The sequence below is a fragment of the Schistocerca americana genome, chromosome 1, assembly GCF_021461395.2.
Source record: "Schistocerca americana isolate TAMUIC-IGC-003095 chromosome 1, iqSchAmer2.1, whole genome shotgun sequence".
In the NCBI taxonomy this organism is placed as follows: domain Eukaryota; kingdom Metazoa; phylum Arthropoda; class Insecta; order Orthoptera; family Acrididae; genus Schistocerca; species Schistocerca americana.
In genome coordinates this window covers 607,468,405-607,490,984 of record NC_060119.1, presented here as the reverse complement: position 1 = coordinate 607,490,984, position 22,580 = coordinate 607,468,405, and the positions used below count along the sequence as shown (strand labels likewise).

Sequence of the window (22,580 nt, the reverse complement as noted above, 5' to 3'; positions counted from 1 at the left end):
GGCAAACTAGAAACAGGTTGCTTGCATAAATTGATCCCTCCGTGAAAATAGATTAAATAACCCTTAATTTTGGCACTGATATATGTAGCTGTCATACACACATTTGATTACAAAGATAATGAGGTGTATTTTATAATTAGTTGCCGACTGAGGCCTTGTGCATTATTGTCAGGTTTCGTACTTGGTTCAAAGAAGATGAAGATAAATATCGTGAGAAGTAAGACAGCAGGAAAATATTTCGGAAATGGACAGTAAGTCTCTAATAGCATTTATTCTAGAAGCACCAGTGACACGAAAGACTAAAATCTGAACAATTTTGGTTGGTCTATGTAGCGATAGCACGAAAACTTTGTGTCTCTTAAATTCTGTGGTGCAGTTTGACGGAAAAACTATGATATACCTAAATTGGTTCCTTTTACTTTAAAAAATTACGAGATACTTTCGTAGTTACATATTTTATATCAAAAATGTCAGCTGTTCATTGACGTAGTTTTCTCTTTGTACTACATTCATTGAGTAGTTAAGAAGGGGTTGTGTACTTCGTTGTTTATGTTTGTACCAGCTGTGTTGTGGACTAGCGTTCGGAGCGTTCATGCGTAATGGAGACGTACGTAAAAGTTGTTATTGAATTTCTAACTTATACTTTTTTTATGCTCACGTATATTACCCAATATTTTTTTTTCTTCAGAATAAATGCCAACGCTGCAATTCTCAGCAATTATGAGGTAAGTTTTGCTTATTGGTTGTGCTCAAGTAATTTAAGTGTTACTCATTATGATGAATAATGTACGTATGCTATGGTAAACTCTCTTCCTTCTCGAGATATAATGCATGATGCTACGAGTGACCTAACCCAGAATTTTGGATTGCCGACAAAAGGTACTGGTACTATTATAAGAACTATATATATATTTTTTCTTTTTTTTTACGTATGGTTGTGTTTCAGGAGATATTTTATGTCTATTATAAGGGCATTGTGTGCACCTGTACAATTTGTAGCACACCTGCACTTCATGGATATCCTAATTAGTTTTTCATTTAGTCCATGTTGTTTTCTAATTATCGTTATTTATGTTGAACCTCATGATATTAAAGATCGGCAGTTGAAGAGCGCAATTTGACAGGCGCTAACCATATCATTTACAATATTTCACAATGTGAAGGTTGCAAAGCATTGTCTCTTAAGAAGTAGTGATATTAGTTTGCACAATCCTGTTCACAAATTGTCTATGGAGATTTAGGTTAGATGGAGATAGAGAATAGCTGATATTCCTTCATCCCCAGGTTGAGAATTTAATAAACCCACATTGTTCACAAACAATTTATCCTTGGATGTTGTCATGTTAATACTACAGAGTTTCATAGGTTCTGTGTAATGCAAACTTCAGAATCTGAATAATTAAAAAAATTAAACTACGCCCGAACAGGCCATGAAGGCCTAACGGGTCGACAGAAGCGTCCGATCCCACGGGTCGGCTTTGACGTAAGGGTGTTGTCGTGTGTGACGTCATGACGGCGCGGAGTTTGGTTTGAGTGTGGCTGTCTCCTGTTCTGTTTTATCTTATTTTATTTACTTTTCTGATCTGTTCGTTCTATCTCGTGAGTTTTTTTTTTTTTTAATTTAAAGACACTTATTACTTATTTTAATTATCTGTTTCCTCGAATTTCTGTGTTAGTTTATTATATTTATCTTTCTGATCTGTTTGTTCTATCCCGTGAGATTTTTTTTTTTAAGACAAAAAACACTAATCAGCTACTGAAGCATCTTTATCTTCTATGGGTTGCAGGGGTTACGACCCCTGGGGAGGTGGGTGGGTATTCATGCATGGCTGTCTTCACTTACACGTTGTAGCTACGCAAGGTGTCTAAATTTCTTTATATTTAATTTGCACCCCACCCAAAACACCCCATTTCCTGCACTTGTCCCGTTAGTGTCATTAGGCTTCTTGTGGAAAGTGTGTGTGTTTGTTTTTATTTCCGCCAAATTTGTGACGTCATGGGTCAAAGCAGACGGGTGGGATCGGACGCTTCCGTATTTCCGGCCTAACAGTATTGACTGGCCACCGTGTCATCCTTAACCCACAGGCATCACTAGATACAGATATGGAGGAGCATGTGCTCAGCAGAGCACTTTACTAGCCGATTTGTTAGTTTACAAGACCAGAGCTACTACTTCTCAATAAAGAAGCTCCTCATTTTGCCTCACAAGGGCTACGTGCACCTCACTTGCCAACAGTCCTTGGCAGACCAGATGGTCACCGATCCAGGAGCTAGCCCAGCCCAGCAGCACTTAAGTGATCTGACAGGAACTGGTGCGGCAAGTAATTGGATAGGTAAAGAAACTACTCACCAAGTGGTGGCAGAAGAATGCACATACACATTAAAAGGTATTTCAGTTTGCAGTAGATTTTTTATCTATCCAATTAAATTTTCAAATATTAATTGTTTTTGTTGACGAACTTCAAAATCTTGAAAGCTGCAGAATACCATTGTTTTTATATGTTCGTCTCCACTTCATGCAAATGACAACTCCTTTCCCCATAATTGGTCAGCAATTACATGATGCCTTGATGTATCCAAATACATCTAGTAATCCCTTTGTCAGTATTCAGAAAGACATTTAATTTGACTACAACTGAAGGTCATTGATTTTTTTTAATGATAATTTTAACTAATTTATGATGACCTTATTTTCCCAAAAAGTTAAAGCTCATAAGTAAATGAATTGGTTACCTTTGTTGAGTATATGTTTGGTATTTGTTGCAGCATTGATTTCACGTAATGTTTATTTTTGAGCTAGCTGGCCGACTTGCTTGCTTGCTTCCTTCCTTCCTTCCTGTTAAACTTTTGACATATTTGTCGATTACTGCGTAATTAGGGTTTAAGTGCAGTATTTGCAACTTTAGAGATAACATCCATGTTTGTAAAATTGATTATTTACTTTCTGCTTTCGAATGTATGTTTCTATATTCCTGTCTGCATCACTTTGAACATGTTGTAGGATTCCTTGGGCTAAGTTTAAATCAGGCCCAGCGCCATTCAGGGCAGTGTTTCTCTACCACTCTTAGGTTAGCAATGTGTCAGTTTCACATAGCCAATGGGAGGTTACTTTCACAAAATCAGTTGAGGGATGAGAAACGAAGAAGTGAATTCAGTAACAAAATAGAAACCACTCGCTTCTTTACTCTTGCCACATATATTTGAATCTTTTTCCGAATAAGTCACGAATTACGAGGTTGTCGTTAAATCGGGGCCCAATGAAACAGCTTTAATTGCTAAAAATAAAATAAAGAGTTAAAGTCATAATTTTGGCTGTGGGAATCATTTCACTGCTTTTTCTGAATGTCTTAATATTTCTTAGGTCGCAGTATATTGTCTCTTGATTTGAAACATTGTCCATCCACTGCTCTCTCATTGGTTGCATAGAGCCAGCAAATGACGAACCCTCCCCCCCCCCCCCCCCCCCCCTTTCATTACCATCACATCTCATGGCAAGTGCTGACAACATGCTGCATTAAACACATTTAAGTACACCACTGGTTCTGATCTAGACTTTTACCATTGCAATAATTTAAATTTCTGCTTCAGGTTAGCTTCTTTTCATCATTTTTGAGAGTTTTAAGATATGAAGCGTTGCACAGAAAGTTAGCCCAAGTTAAAGGGTACTTACTATAGCTCTGTCGCTCAGATGATGAGTTGATAGACTATGCAAATATTGGTCCATCTACACAGGCTTCCTGTATATTGTGTTGTTCAGCACTCTCCATCCTTCTTAATTATGATGCATGGAACACCAATTGAAACGTGTCTGTCACTGATTTAGTGTTATGGTGTTTCATTTTATCCTTAAGTTTAGTAGACAATAAAGGCACATTGTTTTGGAACTTTGACCCACATATACTATCATCTTCCTTTTTCATATGACACTTTGTGACTGCACAAGTAACTGTTAGCTATGGAATACAATAAAATAGAGGTATCCAGAACAACTAGCTCATAATTGTAAATATTCATTCAAAATGTTCAGAAAGTTCCATACTGTTTACATGGGCACATGGCATTGGAAACACCATACAAAGACTGCACTTTGTCTCCTGACAATTTGTATTCAATAGACACACTGTCAGATATTATGAAACTGAGGTGTGTGAAACTATGCTCTTTATACGCCCCTCAGGGCTATGGTGACTAGAACTAGTTGGATTTCACCAAGTGCTTAAAATAGTGCTTAAGGAAAAGCCTAGTTTAAGTTTTGATACAGACTGTGGAATTCACCAAGAATTTTGACCTCGGCTATGTAAATAATTGTTGCGTTATATTATTGCATTAGTTTTGTCTTGTGAAAGAGCGCAACCTTGGATGTGTAGTCTACTTGGATAATATTCAGAAAGGAAACTCTGGGTACCCTCTGAGAACCTTAAGAGCAATCATACCCAGAACATTTTTCTTTCACACAAATTTAGATAAGCTGTTGAATCCACCTGGAGTTAAAGATTTTAACATATCTTCCCAAAAGCCAGTTAACCATTGAAGGCATTAACCATCTGCTAATAATCAGTGTGTCTAAATTTGATGGTAAAATTTTGTACAGAATATAAAAAAAAAAAAAGAAGGGACGAGGGGAAAGGGGGAGGGGATTGGATTATCAACTGATACCATTATGTCTAATGGAAATGATAATACCATGATAAAGATACATTTGAATAATCACAAGTCATTTCACCTCTGCACAAAAACCTCAGACTTGCAAACAACATTGAAAGAAAAGGATGAACTAAATCATACACTGAAGAGAGCCAGTGAAACTGGTACATCTGCCTAATATTGTGTAAGGCCCCTATGAGCATGTAGAACTGCCACAGCACAATGTGACATGGCCTCAACTAATACCTGAAGTAGTGCTGGAGAGAATCGACACCATGAATCGCCGGCCGGAGTGGTCGTGCGGTTCTAGGCGCTACAGTCTGGAGTAGAGCGACCGCTACGGTCGCAGGTTCTAATCCTGCCTCGGGCATGGATGTGTGTGATGTCCTTAGGCTAGTTAGGTTTAATTAGTTCTAAGTTCTAGGCGACTGATTACCTCAGAAGTTAAGTCGCATAGTGCTCAGAGCCATTTGAACACCGTGAATCCTGCAGGGCTGTCGATAAATCCATGAGTACAAGGGGTGGAGATCTCTTCTGAACAGCACGGTGCAAGGTATCCTAGATGTGTTCAATAATGTTCATGTCTGGGGAGTTTGGTGGCGAGCAGAAGTGTTTAAACTCAAGAGTTTTCCTGGAGCCACTCTGTACTAATTCTGGATGTGTGATATGCCATTGTCCTGCTGGAATTGCTCAAGTCTGTTGGAATGCACAATGGACATGAATGGATGCAGGTGATGAGAGTGGATGATTACGTATGTGCTACTTGTAAGAGTCATATCTAGACAGTTCAGGGGTCCCATATCACTCCAACTGCACACACCACACACCATTACAGAGCCTCCACCATCTTGAACAGCCGCTGCTGGCAAGCAGGGTCCTTGGATTCGTGAGGCTGTCTGCATACCTGTACACATTCATCCATTCAGTACAATCTGAAATGAGACTCGTCAGACCAGGCAAAATGTTTCCAGTCAGCAACAGTCCAATGTCAGTGTTCACAGGCCCCCGGGAGCTTTGTGTCATGCAGTCATCAATGGTACACAGGTGGGTTTTCAGCTCCAAAAACCCATATCGATGTTGTTTCGTTGAATGGTTTGCATGCTGACACTTAATGGCCCAGCGTTGAAATCTGCAGCAATTTGCGGAAGGGTTGCACTTCTGTTACATTGAACAATTCTCTTCAGTTGGCATTCTACATTTACATCTACATCCATACTCCGCAAGCCACCTGACAGTGTGTGGCCCCATTCTTGCAGGGCCTTTTTCCAGCTGCAGCCATGTCTGAGATTTTATGTTTTACTGGATTCCTGATATTCACAGTACACTTGTGAAATATTTGTACGGGAAAATCCCCACTCCATCACTACCTCGGAGATGCTGTGTCCCATCACTCATTCGCTGCACGTGCATTTCCTGGAGTCGCATGTCAAATATCCTGACATTGATAAACTACAGTTCTATCAGAGGCGGTCAATAAATAATGAATGAAACATCTTGCTTCTAAAGCAGCTTGGTTTTATTTAGTATTTAAATACACCTTATTATCCCCCACCCCCCACCCCCCCCTCCCCCGCGCCCCCTTTCCCCAACAATCTCTGTTAATGGCCTTATGCCACCTTACTGGGAGGGCCTGTCTGTATGCCTGCATGGTACTACCAGTCTACTGGTCAACATCAGAGCCTACATCTTCCTGCATCAATAACCTACCCATTAACCAATTCTGCTTCCACCAGAGTGGCTCCCTCTTGGATCTCACAGATAGAAGTCCGAAGGTGCGAGATCAAGGATGTAGGGTGAATGAGGGATAAGAGTCTAATGAAATTTTATGAGCTCCTCTCAGGTGCGTAGTCTTCTATGAGGCCTTGCATTGTCATGGAGTAGTAGTAGTAGTAGTAGTAGTAGTAGTAGTACAACAGTTACATTTTTGTGCTGAAGTCATTTCTTCAATTTCCTGTTGTTAGAACAATAAACTTTTTCTTTGGAGGAGAGGTGGGATGGTGCTACTCCTTGGATTGCCATTTTGTTTCTGAATCAAAATAATGGACACGTTTGATCACCCGCGACAATGTTTGAAAAAAAGGTGCCACAATCATCCTTATAACACACGAGCAGTTCCACACAGATGGTCCTTCATTGCTCTTTATGGTATTCTGTTAGACAACAAGGAACCCAATGGATACACACCTTTGAGTACCCAAACTCGTGGATGAATTTCAGCACTACCAACAGAGACGTCTATTGTGCAGCATGGTGTTTGTTTGGAATCCGTCGATCACCTCAAATGAGTGTGTTGGCATGTTCCAGCATTGAGGAGTCACAGCTGTGTGCAGCCAACAATCATGTGGAGATTGGACACTAAAATAAGTATGATTTTTATATGGCAATGATGTGACTTACCAGATGAAAGTGCTGGCAGGTCGACAGACACACACCAAACCTCTCTCCCAATCCGAAACCTCTGTCCTATCCAAAGGCCTCACCTTCAGCCCCACTCCCAGATTCAACCAAACAGCCCTCGTAAAAATACTTTCCTCCAAACCTCTCTCCCAATCCGAAACCTCTGTCCTACCCAAAGGCCTCACCTTCAGCCCCACTCCCAGATTCAACCAAACAGCCCTCGTAAAAATAACACACCCGTCAACTCCTATCCATAATAAAAGTCCTCAATCTTTCCTCTCCCACATCCACACCGGCTATTCAGAGCATCCTCCTACAGGCCAACCGCAAATTAGAACAGCAAGCCACCCTTCACCTCAAAAAACTATCCAATCTCCTGGTTTCCCACCTCCGGAAAGGCAACTCACTCGCCCTTCACAACCTTTCCAGCAAACCTCAACCACCTCTCATTGCACACAAACCCAGTCTCTCCCATCTACTCAGTCTCCCACTTCCAGCTCCACTCCCTCCAAAACGTCAAAATTCCAAGCAATACAATCTGGCACCACAACACCCTAATTCTGTAGTTAACCTTTCCTCCAAACCTCTCTCCCAATCCAAAACCTCTGTCCTATCCAAAGGCCTCACCTTCAGCCCCACTCCCAGATTCAACCAAACAGCCCTCGTAAAAATAAATGTGTGTCTGTCGACCTGCCAGCACTTTCATTTGGTAAGTCACATCATCTTTGTTTTTTTATATATGAGTGAGTGCTTCCTTTTACAGTATCACATCATTGTAATTGACATTTTATAACATAATTGTGCTATGTTGATCAGAAGAACCACTTGGCAGTTTTTGTAAAGTTTGTCAAAGAACTCCATTTTGCTGCCTCCTTCTTTAAAAATAACAAGGCCCACATTGTACTGCAAATATCTTCTCTGTCTTTTCTACAAGTTCAGTGGTTAAGTGATTAGTACCCCAAGTGCACATCAGCTTCCTGCCTGGCTTCAATACTGCTGTACTCAAAAAAGGATAGTGAAGCTGAGTATGCATATGTTTAGAGAAAAACAGTTGCATTTTAGTGCCACAACAACATCAAAGACTTATACTGGAAGAAAATTTCTCCATTGATAGTGTAATTAATGTTGCAGCCTGGCAGTGCATTTTTGAAGTTTCAAGAAATTGTGGGCTGAGTTCAAAGAAACTTGGACGTTTTCAAAAGACAGTGGTAAATCAAGTATAATGAGCAGGCATGCAGTGATTTTGTAATGTTTAGCCATTATTCTAAATCATTAAAAAAACATGTTAACATAAGTTAGGAGCATTTTTCTGGGATGGGGAGAAAAATATTGGGGAACAGCAATAGTGTAAATAGTGGTAGGCCTCGCGCACTTTTGTGGCTTGATCTCTTCTGGTAAGCTAGATCATTTAATCGAGCCCACCTGGGAAGAGGGTAAACTGACCTACCCCTTTAAAAGCTTTAACACTTTCCTTGTTAGGTTGTTCCAGGGTTGGGCAAGATACACATGGCATTCTGTAACAATTAAGATAGTTGTTCTCCTGTACCATTTTCGTAATATCTGGGTTGTTCACAGTTTCCCTGAAGCCTCATTTAGATCAGTTAAGATGGCTCTTTGAAAACAAAACTGACTTACTTCCAGTTAGTGATAGATGTGTTCTCAGATAGTGTATGTGACCTGTAATAGACTCTCGATCACGAGTATCAATCAGCTGCTTACTTTTCGAAGAGACCACTCAATAGCCTATTGACAATAGGTTTTAGAAACAGTGAAGCAAATCATTCCTATATGTGGAGCATTTTACCTACTTATTGTAATTGTAAGAAATTGTGATAGTACATTAAATTAAAATGTAACGTCTATCAACTCCAAGAATGCGATTTTAGTTTTCTGCGTACTGAACCATGACTTTTGACATTCAGTTTATGACATACTCTGACCATTTTTTCTAACAGAACTGTGTTCCTCAGGATGACATATGAAGTGCCAAGTCTTCCAATTAACAGTATATCATCAACAATGACTCCAGTAAATATTCATTGCTTATAATTTTTTTTTTTTGCAAACCTCGCCACCACTGTCAGTAACAGATAAAGCATACATGATTCTATTGAAGAAAGCCATCTAATTAGCTATTGCAAATGTCATCTTTCCATAATTTCTGCTGGATTCAGTTTCAAATTAGCTAATTACAATTAATAGCTGCAAACAATGTGATATTAATTTTCAGTGATTGTCTAACCACTATACAAAACAGGAATTGTTTTTCTTTCTTTTTCTATCTGCATCTCGTCAGGCACATGAAAATATTTAATATTCCCTCCACCCCACCTCTCACTATCTGTACACAATATATAATGGCTTCAAGCAATGATAAGTCAGAAACCTGGCTGTGGTTGTCTGTAGGGTGTAGAGCACTACACTCTGGCCCTGGAGGTCCAGGGTTCAGTCACAGATAGGGGCAAGGATTTTTCCTTGTTCCAGCTCCTCTGGGTCAAATGAGTGCCAGGAATCTTAGCCAGATGTAAAAGGTTGCTGGAGGTCAACTACCATCCCCCGCCTAGTGCCGCTTCAACAAATGGCTGTACTTTAATTACAGCCAGGCCAATTGCCTGATCATCGGCTTACATCATAGAGTTTACCTTTGTCTGGAGTCAGGTAAATTACTGTCTACAGTCGATTCCATTTGTATACTTGCACAACAGTGCTATCAACATATTAATGAAGGTGTGTTGTGTATTGCAGAAAAGTTTTTCCAAATATTAATCCTACTTACAGCAAGTTGAGGCTTGGTCTGTCGTATTTAAACCGTAGGTCCCACTGTCAGTTCAGAGATCATAAAGAGTCAGTGAGCCATGCCTAGTAAAGCACAGTGATGTTCAAATCCATGTTCTTGAGGATACTTCATTTTCTCCAGGCATGTTTGCTTTAATTGTACAGGGAGTGGGGCAAATAAGTGTGATTTGAATGAGTGGAAATTCCACATGTACGCCCACCACATGATCCACACTGGTTCCTTTGTGCACGTGTACACAATCTTCATACCTGACAGAGTAGTTAGCAGAGGTCAGTCTGGCCGTGACCCTAGCTCGTCACCCAGGTTACCTGGCCTGTCAGTGTGCGATTACTTTGTGTTGGGAGCCCTAAAGTCTAAGGTGTATTGCAACAACCCTCATAGTCTTAAAGAACTGCAGCAGAGCATGTTATCTTCAATGGAGAGTCATCATCAGATGAAGAAGTAACTTCAGGTGTGTCACAGGGAAGCATGTTGGGTCCCTTGCTGTTCATGTTCCACATTAATGACAGACAACATTATTAGTAAAATCAGGCTTTTTGCTGATGATGCAGTCATCTATAATGAAGTACTATTGAGAGGAGCTGCATAAACATTCAGTCAAATCTTGATAAGATTTCAACATGGCGCAGAGATTGGCAACTTGCTCTGAATGTTAAGAAATGTAAAATTTTGCACTTCACAAAACAAAAAAATGTGGTCTTCTATAATATCAATGAGTCACTGCTGGAATCGACCAATTCATACAAATACCCAGATGCAACACTTTGTAGGGATATGAAATGGAATGATCACATAGGTTCAGTCATGGGTAAAGCAGGTGGTAGACTTCAGTTTATTGATAGAATACTGGGGAAGTGCATCAGTCTACAAAAAGAGATTGCTTACAAATTACTCCTGTGACCCATCCTAGAAAAATTCTAAAGTGTGTGGGACCCGTACCAGATAAGACTAACAGGGGATATTAAACGTATACAGAGAAGGGCAGCACAAATGGTCACAGGTTTATTTAATCCATGGGAGATTGTCACAGAGAAACTGAAATGACAGACTCTTTAAGACAGATGTAAACTATCCCAAGAAAGTTTATTAACAAAGTTTCAAGAACTGGCTTTAAATGATTGCTCTAGGGCTATAGTACAATCCCTTACATATTGCTCAAACAGGGATTGTGAGGATAAGATTAGAATAATTAGTGCACATGCAGAGGCATTCAAACAGTCATTCTTCCCCCGTTCCGTACATGAATGGAACATGAAAAAACCCTAATAACGGGTCCAAGGGATGTACCCACTGCCATGCATCTCATGTTGGTTTTTCGGAATATAGATGTAGATAGAAAACACCACCAGTTAAGAAAGAGAAGACTATACTTCAGAGCATCCATCTTCAAAGGATGTTGCTAATATTAAGAAGGTATGACAAGTGGGTAAAAATATTTTTTATTGTTGTGAAGAGATGTTACGTGTTATTTGGAGAAAAAAACATAGGGAAAAAGAAATTAAGAAACTGCTTAACACATTGACTGCCCTGTGGCCGGCAGTGGGCACAGCAGACGGCTCTGCAGTGCTGCCACAACCGGCCTTGTGCCAGTCAACCAACGTGTCAAACATCAAGAGGTGTGGGGGGGGGGGGGGGGGGGGGGGGACAGACCTACCTAAGAATTTATTATTTAGTATTCTCTGTAATCATAACATTTTGATTTTGTTTTAGATTGCATTAATATTTCATTTGTCTCTTATTTTAAAGGTGTGGATCTTGTTACAAGAAATTCGAGGAAAAAAACAGCATAGTAATGCATTTGGTCAACTAGCCACTATCACTTACGAGGTAACACAATTTTGTTTTGTACCTTCCAGTATAAATGGTTTGAAGATTTGCTCTGATCAAAAGGTATGGTCATGCTTAATTGTTATTTTCATATTTCAGACTACACGCTACTTGCAAGATACTCCTTGCAGTCAGCAGACACCAGAAATTATTGAAAATTTTCTGCGTGCACTTGAGCCTTTCAAATTAACAAAATCAGAGAAAGTTATGCTGCTTAACAATCCACCAACAACACCTGTGGAAATACAACTGGTAAAATGAAGCTGTTTTTAATTTTTATACAACTTAACCTATAGTGGCTTTCTTATCAGAATTTTAAAGCTCAACTTGTCACAATAAGCTAGATAGATTTTTCAGATCAGAATTGACAATCACAGTGTATTCCACTCCTGCCAATGTTGAGAAGTATGCATTGTACTGTCACATTTCTGCACAACTCACTCTGTGTTCGTTGACAGGATTTAATGATTAAGCAAAGTTTTAAAAAGTTAATGCAAGTTGGCAACATAAAACCATATGATTAATATGAATTCCACTTTCATAAATAAGTGATATGAACAAACGTTGCTGTATTTTTTTCTTTAAGTCTTCTGAATCGCTTGATGCGTCCCACCATGAATCCTCTCCTATGCCAACCTTTTCATCTCATAGTAGCACTTGCAACCTGCATCCTCAATTTTTTGCTGGATGTACCGAAATCTCTGTCTTCTTCTACAGTTTTTACCCTTTACAGCTCCCTCTGGTCCCATGGAAATTATTCCGTGATGTCTTATCAAATGCCCTGTCATCCTGCCCCTTCTTCTCTTCAGTATTTTCCAAATATTCCTTTTTCTTGTTGGTTCTATGGTGAAACTCATCATTACTTCCTTATCAGCCCACCTAATTTTCAACATTCTTCTTTAGTGCCCTATCTCAAATGCTTCAATTCTTCTCTGTCCCTGCTTTCCCACAGTCCATGTCTCATTACCAGATAATGCTATGCTCGAAACGTACATTTTCAGAAATTTCTTCCTCACACTAAGACATATGTTTGATACTAGTAGACTATCTCTTGGCCACTAATGCCCTGTTTGCCAGTATCTAGTCTCCTTTTTATGTTGTCCTTGCTCTGTCCATCATGGGTTATCTTATTGCCTAGGTAAGCAATTCCTCAACTTCATCTACTTCCTGTCCGCCTCAGGTAGCTGAGTGGTCAGCGCAACGAAATGTCGTACCTAATGGCCCGGGTTCAATTTCCGGTTGGGTTGGAGATTTTCTACACTCAGGGACTGGGTGTTGTGTTGTCCTTATCACCATTTCATCCCCATAAACACGCAAGTCACCGAAGTGGTGTCAACTCAAAAGACTTGCACCAGGCGAACGGTCTACCTGACAGGAGGCCCTAGCCACATGGCATTTCCGTTTCCATCTACTTCCTTTATCATCAATCGTGATGTTGATTTTCTCATTGTTCTCATTTCTGCCACTCCTCATTACTTTCATATTTCTTCGATTTACTCTCAATACATGTTCTGTACTCATTAGATTGTTCATTCCACTCAACCGATCCTGTAATTCTTCTCCACTTTTATTGAGGATGTCATCAGTGTATCTTAACATTGACATCCTTTCATCCTGAGTTTTAATCCCATTCTTGAACCTTTCTTTTATTTCCATCATTGCTTCTTTTCACACATATGTTGAACAGTAGGGGCAGACGACTACATCTCTTTCTTGCACCCTTTTAAATCTGTGCACGTCATTCTTTGTCTTCCACTCGTCTTGTTCATATTGTTTATTATCTGTGTTTCCCTATAGCTTCCCCCTATTTTTCTCTAGCTTTCAAACATCTTGCACCATTTAACACTTTTCCCAGGTCAACAAATCGTGTGAATGTGCGTCGATTTTTCTATAGTCTTGCTTCCATTATCAACCCCAACAGCAGAACTGCTTCTCTGGTGCCTTTACCTTTCCTAAAGCCAAACTGGTCATCACCTAAAGGATCCTAAATTTTCTTTTCCATTTTTCTGTATATTATTCTTGTCGACAATGTGGATGCATGAGCTGTTAAGCTTATTGTGTCATAATTCTCGCACTTGGGTCTTCCAATCTTGAGAATTGTGTGGATGATGCTTCTCCAACAATGTGGTGGTATATCACCAGTCTCATACATTCTACACACCAATGTGAATAATCATTTTGTTGCCACTTCCGCAATAATTTTAGAAATTCTAATAGAATGTGATCTATCCTTTCTGCCTTATTTGCTTTTAAGTCTTCCAAAGCTCTTCTTAATTCTAATTCTTGATCCCCTATCTTCTTGTCACATCATCAAGTTAGTTCTTGCTCTCATAGAAGCCCTAAGTGTACTCTTTCCACCTATCTGCTCTGTCTTCTGCATTTAACAGTGGAATTCACAGTTCATTGACAGGGCTATTTTCATCAGAATTGACAGCAAACCAACACTGACAACAATAATTCAGGTATACATGCTGGTATTGCAAGCAGAAGATAAAAAGATAGGGAACGTATACGAGGAGATTGAACAGGTAATTTAGTACGTAAAGTGAGATGAAAATCTAAGTCATGGGGGACTGAAATGCAGTAGTAGGGGAAGGAGTAGAAGAAAGGGTTACAGGAGAATATTGGCTTGGTAGTACAAACAAGAAAGGAGAAAGACTAATTGGGTTCTGCAATAAATTTAAGAGGGTTATAGGAAGCCTAAGGAATGAATAGATGTGCTTTAAGTTCTGAGAGTCTATAGAGCCTACTATAATGAATAAATCAATAGGCAGTTCAGTGAAGAGGAATGGACATATTCAAAAAGGACAATCGCACAAGTGGGGAAAGAAAAACATAGGTACAAGGAAGATAACTACAAAGAAACCACAGGTAAAAGAAGAAATACTTCAATTGAGCATTGAAAATACTAAGTACAAAATGTTTAAGAAAAAACAGGAATACAGCAGTATAAATTACTTGAGAATGAAATAAACAGGAAATGTGGTTAAGTCAATGCAAAATGGCTGCAGGAAAAATGTGAAGGAATCAAAAAAGAAAAGATTGTTGGAAGGACTGAATCAGAATGTAGAAGAGTTAAAACAACCTTTGGTGAAATTAAAAGCAAGGGTGATAACACTAAGAGTGTGTATCTGCTTCTGGGTATGGCTTACAATCCAGTACCTGCTTTCAGAATCTCTGCCTGACCATAATGTAATCCAGCTGAAATCTTCCAATATCTTCTGGTCTTTTCAGGTATACCACCTCCTCCTCAAGTGATTCTTGAAAAGAGCATTCCCTTTAACCCTCTTAAATTTATTGCAGAACCCAATTAGTCTTTCTCCTCTCTTATTTGTACTACCAAGCCAATATTCTCCTGTAACCCTTTCTTCTACTCCTTCCCTTTCAGCCACATTTCAACCCTCCATGACTTAGATTTTCATCTCGTATACGTTCCCCATCTTTTTACCTTCTGCTTGCAATGTCAGCATGTATACCTGAACTATTGTTGTCAGTATCAGTTTGCTGTCAGTTCCGATGAAAACAATCCTATCACTGAACTGTTCATAGTAACTCACTCTCTGCCCTAGCTTCGTATTCATAATGAATTTTACATCCGTTATATCATTTTCTGCTGCTGTTTGTATTATTCTGTACTCATCTGACCAGAAATCCTTGTCTTCTTTCCATTTCACTTCCCTGGCACCATATACATGTGGATTGAAACTTAGCATTTCCCTTTTCAGATGTTCTAGCTTCCTTACCATGCTCAAACTTCTGACATTGCATGCCACAACTCTAGTCTGTAATTCTTTTCAAATGGAGAGATGATCATGACACTTCTTCAGTCACAGGCCGCATGTGCTGTGGATATTCAGGATACACATTGTTTGTCTTCAATGCAGTGGCTTCCATATCCTCATGCCATTGATCATTGCTGATTCTTCCACCTTTTAGGTACAGATTCCCACCCCAAGTACAAGAGATGGCCCTGAACCTCTGTACACTCCTCTGCCCTTTTGACAAGGCCATTGGCAGTATAAGGGTGACTTCTTATGTCAGAAGTCTTCGATCGCCATTACTGATGATTTTTATTCAAAATTTGAGCAGTGATAGGGTTCAAACCAGGGATTGAGAATGTACTATCCTTGGATCACAGGTCTTACTGTTGCAAACAAATTTTAAGTGTACTTAGTTTAACAGATGTTCTGCTGTAGGTTGGTTAAACAGTCAACTGTTTAGTAATAAGAATTTTAGATAGTGACTTCATCAGGGTGAGATCTTCAGTGGAATTTTAGATTATGTTAGAAAACCACAGAACACGAGGAGAAAATATGTAGGCTTTAGGCAGAGTTATGATGTGAAAAATTTAAACTATGCCACTTAAAAAGGAAAACCAAGAGTATGCTGGGAAATGGTGACAAGTACATTGAAACTTCAAGATTTTAAACATGGCTGCAGCAGCAACTGTTAAAATTCTTCACAATAAAGGATGGCAGCCAAAAACAGTTGCAGGATAGAATTTTTTTTATTAAATTCTTGACCAAGGTTTCGGTACATATAAATATACCTTCATCAGAAGTACATTTCCTGAATAGAAAGACACATTCATTAGAAAAGCCATATCAACGAAAGTGAGAAACAGAAGCTTAAATAACGGTGAAATTGCTAAAGTAATACAGGCACACAATCTTTAGTACTTACTAAAATTACATCATGCACTGGAGAATAATGAAACAATTATGCCAAAAGGCGTCGTCAGTAATTAAAATATCATCTCCATTTGTACGACATGTGTAATGGGTACAGGATCAAAGCGAACAGTTTAACAATGTTACTTCGCCTATGAACTGTTGAGACACGAGTGTGAAGGCACTAAGGTAGATTGTTTCGCCGAGAGAGGGCACTTGCATGTGCCAGACTCGCGCATATTACAATCCATAAATACATACATAAGCGCATCAAATGTATGTATTTATGGATTGTAATATGCGCGAGTCTGGCACATGCAAGTGCCCTCTCTCGGCGAAACAATCTACCTTAGTGCCTTCACACTCGTGTCTCAACAGTTCATAGGCGAAGTAACATTGTTAAACTGTTCGCTTTGATCCTGTACCCATTACACATGTCGTACAAATGGAGATGATATTTTAATTACTGACGACGCCTTTTGGCATAATTGTTTCATTATTCTCCAGTGCATGATGTAATTTTAGTAAGTACTAAAGATTGTGTGCCTGTATTACTTTAGCAATTTCACCGTTATTTAAGCTTCTGTTTCTCACTTTCGTTGATATGGCTTTTCTAATGAATGTGTCTTTCTATTCAGGAAATGTACTTCTGATGAAGGTATATTTATATGTACCGAAACCTTGGTCAAGAATTTAATAAAAAAAATTCTATCCTGCAACTGTTTTTGGCTGCCATCCTTTATTGTGAAAAACATTGAAACTTCATTTCCAAATAGATTTGGTTGTCATCTAAACTAGAATAGGATGGGACTCGTACAGAGTAGAGGAATGTAGGTGCAGGAGACCAAGAATACGAACACAGACCTGCTGTTAGGTTGCAGGGAAAATCAGATTCAGAGTACCAGGTTGCAAGTTTTGTGAGGATGCTGAACATGTAAACATGGATTGCAGGAGGGCCCCTGGGTGAACATTGGTGTGATGTTAGTGAACAGGTATCTGAGCAAACCCACCCTGAAAACAGCATGATCCCACATTATTAAGCTCTCTTTTAGGGCCAGTCAGTATACAGGTCGAGGTGGAAAATACCAATTTCAGTTTTGCAGGGAGTGCCTTTTTGACACTTGGTTCAAGAATCATGAAAGAAGGTTGTATACATGTAAGAGGCCTGGAGATATTGGAAGGTTTCAGATAGATTATATAATGGAAAGACAGATTTAGGAACCAGGTTTTAAATTCTAAGACATTTCCAGGGGCAGATGTGGACTCTGACCACAATCTACTGGTTATGAACTGTAGATTAAAACTGAAGAAATTGCAAAAAGGTGGGAATTTCAGGAGATGGGACCTGGATAAACTGACAGAACCTGAGGTTGTAGAGTCTTTCAGGGAGAGCATTAGGGAATGATTGACAAGAATGGGGGAAAGAAATACAGTAGAAGAAGAATGGGTAGCTTTGAGTGATGAAATAGTGAAGGCAGCAGAGGATCAAGTAGGTAAAAAGACAAGGGCTAGTAGAAATCCTTGGGTAACAGAAGAGATACTGAATTTAATTGATGAAAGGAGAAAATATAAAAATGCAGTAAACGAAGCAGGCAAAAAGGAATACAAACGTCTCAAAATTGAGATCGACAGGAAGTGCAAAATGGCTAAGCAGGGATGGCTAGAGGACAAATGTAAGGATGTAGAGGCTTATCTCACTAGGGGTAAGATAGATACTGCCTACAGGCAAATTAAAGAGACCTTTGGAGAAAAGAGAACCACTTGCATGAATATCAAAAGCTCAGATGGAAACCCAGTTCTAAGCAAAGAAGGGAAATATGTGAAAATTACCAAACTATCAGTTTAATAAGTCACGGCTGCAAAATACTAATGCGAATTCTTTACAGACGAATGGAAAAAGTGGTAGAAGCCGACCTCGGGGAAGATCAGTTTGGATTCCATAGAAATGTTGGATCATGTGAGGCAGTACTGGCTCTAAGACTTATCTTAAAAAATAGATTAAGGAAAGGTAAGCCTGCGTTTGTAGCATTTGTAGACTTAGAGAAAGTTTTTGACAATGTTGACTGGAATACTCTCTTCCAAATTCTGAAGGTGGCAGGGATAAAACACAGAGAGCAAAAGACTATTTACAATTTTTACAGAAACCAGATGGCAGTTATAAGAATCGAGGGGTATGAAAGGGAAGCAGTGGTTGGGAAGGGAGTGAGGCAGGATTGTAGCCTCTCCCCATTGCTCTTCAATCTGTATATTGAGCAAGCAGTAAAGGAAACGAAAGAAAAGTTCGGAGTAGGGATTAAAATCCATAGAGAAGAAATAAAAACTTTGAGGTTCGCCAATGACATTGTAATTCTGTCAAGAGACAGCAAAGGACCTGGAAGAGCAATTGAACGGAATGGACAGTATCTTGAGAGGAGGATATACGATGAACATCAACAAAAGCAAAATGGGGGTAATGGTCGGGTGACGCTAAGGGAATTAGATCAGGAAATGAGACATAGTAGTAGATGAGTTTTTCTATTTGGGGAGCAAAATAACTGATGATGGTCAAAGTAGAGAGGATATAAAAAGTAGACTCTCAATGGCAAGGAAAGCATTTCTGAAGAAGAGAAATTTGTTAACATCAAGTATATATTTAAGTCTCGTGAAGTCATTTCTGAAACAAATACTTTCAGAAACGACTTCCTGACACTTAAATATATACTCGAGGGAAGTGAAACATGGACGATAAATAGTTTGGACAAGAAGAAAATAGAAGCTTTCTAAATGTGGTGCTACAGAAGAATGCTGAAGATTAGATGGGTAGATTATGTAACTAATGAGGAGGTGCTAAATAGAATTGGGGAGGAGTTTGTGGCACAACTTGACTAGAAGAAGGGATCGGTTGGTAGGACATGTTCTGAAGCATCAAGGGATCACCAATTTAGTATTGGAGGGCAGCGTGGAGGGTAAAAATCGTTGAGGGAGACCAAGAGACGAATACACTAAGCAGATTCAGAGGGATGTAGGTTGCAGTAGGTACTGGGAGATGAAGAAGCTTGCACAGGATAGAGTAGCATGGAGAGCTGCATCAAACCAGTCTCTGGACTGAAAACAACAACAACAACCACCCTTTTGACATTGGCCCATTCTTAGATTTCACACTTTATGGATATCTCTCACCCAGCAGAAAAGTTACAAGTGAAAAGAAAAAAGTGCAGGTGACTCTGTACTTTTACCCTCCTTACACACCAGACTTGCACAATTATGACCAACATCCATAACTTCTGTTTACTGCAGGTTTTGTTGGGAATATTACATTTCTTGACATTATAATGAAAAGGATAGAGTTCACACCTAAAAGGCCTCCTGAATTATCCAACACACACATTCAGCTTGTATACACACATGACCATTGTCTCTGCCTGCTTGGGCCAGACTGTGAGCAACAGCATATGATGGTAGAAGCATTCTTGGTGGTGGGGTAAGGAGGAACATGGAGTGGGGAGAGGGAGGGCTAGCAGGGTTGGGGTGGGGGGGATGGTAAATTGGTGCTTATGAGAACATACAGGGACAAAGTAGTAGAAAGGTAGGGCAACTAGATACAGCAGGAGATTAGATGGGAAGGGAGGCAGAAAAGGAGAGAAGTAAAAAGACTGTGGATGAGTTAGTGGAATAGAAGCTGTGCAGTACCAGAGTGGGAGGAAGGGAGGGTATATGCAGGCAAAGGAAAATGACTAATGAAATTCCTTGAGAGAAAACATTTCTATGCATAAATTGACACAGATTTAGAAAGCATCGCTTGTGTGAAACTCAGCTTGCCTCTCACATTATGTCCTGCGAGCCATAGAATGAAAAGCAAATGGCAGATTCCATATCCCCAGATTTTCATAAAGCGTTTGTTAAAGTCTGCAGGGTGTCACTATATCAAAGGCCCAAACATATGGAGTAGGCTTGAAGACTTCTTTAAACTTTTTTCTTTAATTAACAGAACTCAATACATCGTTGTGGATGGCAAGTATGCGCAGGAAACAAAGATGTCTTCTGGGATGCCCCTGTTTTCTTCATAAACAAACAATCTGATGAATGTGGTGGCCAGTAATCTGCGACCATTTGCTGAAGATGCTGTCATCATTGAGTGATTGTAGGAGGATACAAGATGACTGAGATAGGATTTTTATTTGGTACTGCAATCGTGAGATTGTTCTAAATATGGAAAAATGTAATTTAATGCAAAATAATAGGAAGAACAATCATATAATGTACAAATGCAGTATTAGTGGCGCTCTTCTGCATATAGTCACATCCATTAAATATGTAGGCATAATGTTGTGAAGTGACATAAAATGGAATGAACTTGTAAGGTCAGTTGTCAAGAAGCCAAAGCTTTCAACTTTAAGAATAATGCTAGGAGAGAGTAGTTATTCAGCTTCACAGTTGTGTGTTTAATCTTGGGGGGAGAAACTGTGTAGGGAACTGATAACATTCATAAGTTTGTACATTAATTCTTTGTAGTTCAGAAAGATATTAAATAAATGTGTGTAATATACAGCCCATTGTGATTGTTATATGGTTAATGAAGGTTCCATCACAACATTTTTCAGTATGTGTGATAAAAATTACAACTGTTTATAATAGTTTGCAAAGCCAACATGTTTTCAATTTCATTTTTTTTTCTTCCCCCAGATGGTTGAAGAGAGTGAAGAGAGACTCACAGATGAGCAAGTTGGCCAATTGCTACAAGTTGTGCAGGACTGTCAATTGGTTACTTAGATACATGGTTGCCTTTATTATTATTTGTTAACATATACAAGTGACCAATTCCACAAATATAAATATTATAATTATTTATTACAATAAATAGAAAAATAATAACTGCACTACCTCTTCTGATCTCCTAAATCTTCAATGCTATCTTCATCAATCTGGAAGGAGAAAGAAATTGTTTATGTAATAGTTATTTTCACAATACATGTACAAGAGAGGACATGCTGATTATGAACTTACTTCTGGCCACTTTTCTGGGATAATGTCAAACAAATCATCTTTAACATCACCTTGAATTACTATTTCATCTTCTCCCGTTACAGAAGATCCACATGCAAATTTTGTGCCAAAGAATTTTGCAGCCACTTTTAAATCTATGTCTGAAAATGAAATATAAACATTTAGTACAAAATCATCTAGTTAAAACTAACCTTACAGTGTACATTAGTATAAAATTGTGTAATTGGTAGTTTGTCTTGATACTACATAAGAAAATAAAGATTACGGTAGGTCTCCTTGGCACTCTTATACATGGTTTATTTTTTTCATCTCCTTGACTACAACTGCTTCAAATTTTGTAGATGAGGTGGATAGGCAGAATTCTAGCGAAAAGAAGGGGAACATATCAGTGGTAGAATTAAAATAAATGAGGACCATAAAATGTGGCAAAGGAGAGTAGAAGGGACAATGACAGAAGAGACGAAAAAAATGTAGTGCAATGTCACACAATAAGAGAAAGTATCATTATGTTCAGTAATAGTGTTAAGTAAAAATTTAGTGGCAGGAAGGGAAGAGAGGCACAGAGGTTAACACAGCCCATAATTGCACAGGATACTGACTTCATAAACAAATAATTTGTGGCTACTATGAAACATAAGTTACAAAGATAAGAACTAAGAACTTCTGTTAGAGCATTTGAAGAGGAAATTATTCTATAACTGGAATATATAACAATACTTATTTAGTAATTTTTGAGAACATTTCTCTTGGAAACAGCGAATTGTTATTACTTAAAAATGAACATGAAAAGTTAGTATTCGTGACGTGTAGCACTTGCTCTGTTAACTGCCACTGTCTACCATCATGGTGTGAGGTCTGAAGATGGTCTAAAACAGACGAAAACCAGTGACCTCATAAAAAAGAAGTTTCTTGCAGTTGTGACTTCATTTTTAAATACTTATTTAGTCTCAGGGAATAAAAATAATATACGGAAGCACCAAAGTAAAACTATTTTTGACTCGCATGTTTTATTTTTGTATGATGAAATTTGCTGGAAACAAACACTTTGTAACTATTGGTGGATGGAATAAACTGATGCAGTGTTCTTTTAAAGCCAATTATTTCCTACCATCTTCACAGTCAACGAAGTATACAATTTTACACAACTTCTCTTATTAAAAAAATGTATTTTTGAAAGATTTAATGATAAGCGAAAAAAAAAAACACAACTTTCACACATTTAGGGTTTCAAGCAAACTGATAATAGATCTATTGCTAATTTG

The 22,580-nt window shown here is 38.9% G+C and overlaps 2 protein-coding genes across 6 annotated transcripts in view; one reads left to right on the top strand and one right to left on the bottom strand.

Annotated features, from left to right (window-relative positions):
• The first annotated feature begins 14 nt into the window (after positions 1–14).
• Positions 15–21,191, top strand: LOC124607210 (DNA-directed RNA polymerase III subunit RPC9). Of its 2 annotated transcripts, none has more exons than XM_047139481.1 (5): positions 15–251; positions 689–725; positions 11,585–11,665; positions 11,765–11,917; positions 20,998–21,191. In XM_047139481.1, exons 1-5 carry the CDS (start codon positions 196–198, stop codon positions 21,082–21,084), a joined length of 414 nt encoding a protein of 137 aa, XP_046995437.1. In that variant the 5' UTR covers positions 15–195; the 3' UTR covers positions 21,085–21,191. The 2 variants fall into 2 exon arrangements, with proteins under 2 accessions (XP_046995437.1, XP_046995445.1); XM_047139489.1 differs by lacking the exon at positions 15–251 and adding an exon at positions 346–607.
• LOC124607202 (density-regulated protein homolog) overlaps positions 21,077–22,580 on the bottom strand; it is a 50,983-nt gene continuing 49,479 nt past the window's right edge. For all 4 annotated transcript variants that reach the window (XM_047139439.1, XM_047139459.1, XM_047139467.1 and 1 more), the window contains 2 exons: positions 21,319–21,458; positions 21,077–21,236 (listed from right to left, as the gene is read on the bottom strand). In XM_047139439.1, the coding sequence (XP_046995395.1) occupies positions 21,192–21,236; positions 21,319–21,458 (185 nt within the window). In that variant the 3' untranslated portion in view covers positions 21,077–21,191. The remainder of the gene's footprint in view (positions 21,237–21,318; positions 21,459–22,580) is intronic.

What these genes read in the sequence shown, in the direction of transcription:
- LOC124607210 (XM_047139481.1), top strand. Translation starts at nt 196, where the DNA reads ATGAAGATAAATATCGTGAGAAGTAAGACAGCAGGAAAATATTTCGGA. An exon ending in CAATTCTCAGCAATTATGAG is followed by an intron (nt 726 to 11,584) that starts GTAAGTTTTGCT and finishes CTTATTTTAAAG; the next exon opens with GTGTGGATCTTGTTACAAGA. An exon ending in CACCTGTGGAAATACAACTG is followed by an intron (nt 11,918 to 20,997) that starts GTAAAATGAAGC and finishes TTCTTCCCCCAG; the next exon opens with ATGGTTGAAGAGAGTGAAGA.